Consider the following 1,102-nt stretch of genomic DNA (forward strand, 5'->3'; position numbering starts at 1 on the left):
ATAATAATTAGTAATAATAATAATAAAGTAATAATAATATCACACACAAATCAAGTGGGGTAGAGAGTAAGAGAAAACTAAGGCAAATTGAAATTGTTACATATTTTTTTGTTAATAATATTTTAAACAAAACTTAAATTTACTAAAGAAAAAGGAAAAACAAGTTGTGTATTTACAAAAGTCAATGCAAGAAATAGAAACTTAAAACGAATCACTGGTTATTAAAACTAAATTATTAAATTAAATAATAACAAAAAAAATTTTTAAGCTGCATTGCAGTGTAATGAAGCTGCGTTTTTTGTTCATGTTTGGTTTTAAACAAACTTTAACTTAAATCTAAAAAAAAATAATTTAGTGATTTTTTATGTTTTTGTTTTGTTATTTGTTTTGACATCATAATGAAACAGTCTTTATATTTGGTTTGAAGACAACAAACTGTCGATTTGGTTTTTAGTTTTCTAACTTCTTTGTTTTTTTAAATTTTAAATTAATAATAAAGAAAAAACTAAATATCAACCGTTTGTGTGCGAAGAGGAATTGGGGGAGGTGACAAGGAAGAAGATGTAGGAGTTGTAGAAAAATTTGTACTTGCTTTACAACTTTGTGGTTGTTGATGTGTAGGCGATGACACAATACTTGTTGGCTTAGTGTTATAGGCGGTTCGACTTTGATTAGAATCCACCAAACTTACCGCTCCACCACCATCATCATCAGCACAACCTTCACCACCACCACTAGTTGGTGATGTTTTGTAATTTGTTAGCGCAGGAGAGTGATTATTGTTGCGTGATAAATTGTGTATCTCTTCATCAATTTGATAGACAGATACACCCAAGGTAGGAGAAGTGGTAAAGTCCTCTGTATCTTCTGTACTGCCACCACTGCCATTTTGTTGTTGAGTTGGTATACTCACTGGAACAATATTGTACTCCTCATCTTCATCGGTGTCTTGTTTTGCTAAGGAAGCTCTAGCTCCTGGTTTTAATAAGCTTCCTAATCCTCCGGCATTAGAGGTGGGTGTGGAAGCATTGGGCATAAGACTTATGGAGAAATCTTCTAAACTACGTTTGACTGCTGCATCTGAACCCGTACCCGAATCTTT

General features: G+C 32.4%; 1 protein-coding gene across 8 annotated transcripts in view; it reads right to left on the reverse strand.

Annotated features, from left to right (window-relative positions):
* Positions 1-477: 477 nt before the first annotated feature.
* Positions 478-1,102, reverse strand: part of LOC119607995 (leucine-rich repeats and immunoglobulin-like domains protein 3) — a 77,999-nt gene continuing 77,374 nt past the window's right edge. For all 8 annotated transcript variants that reach the window (XM_037962191.1, XM_037962185.1, XM_037962192.1 and 5 more), the window contains one exon: positions 478-1,102. This exon is cut by the window's right edge and continues 833 nt beyond it. In XM_037962191.1, the coding sequence (XP_037818119.1) occupies positions 506-1,102 (597 nt within the window). In that variant the 3' untranslated portion in view covers positions 478-505.

The sequence above is a fragment of the Lucilia sericata genome, unplaced genomic scaffold (genome assembly GCF_015586225.1).
Source record: "Lucilia sericata isolate MDLA Ls3-8-SP2 unplaced genomic scaffold, ASM1558622v1 Contig000772F_arrow, whole genome shotgun sequence".
Lineage (NCBI taxonomy): Eukaryota > Metazoa > Arthropoda > Insecta > Diptera > Calliphoridae > Lucilia > Lucilia sericata.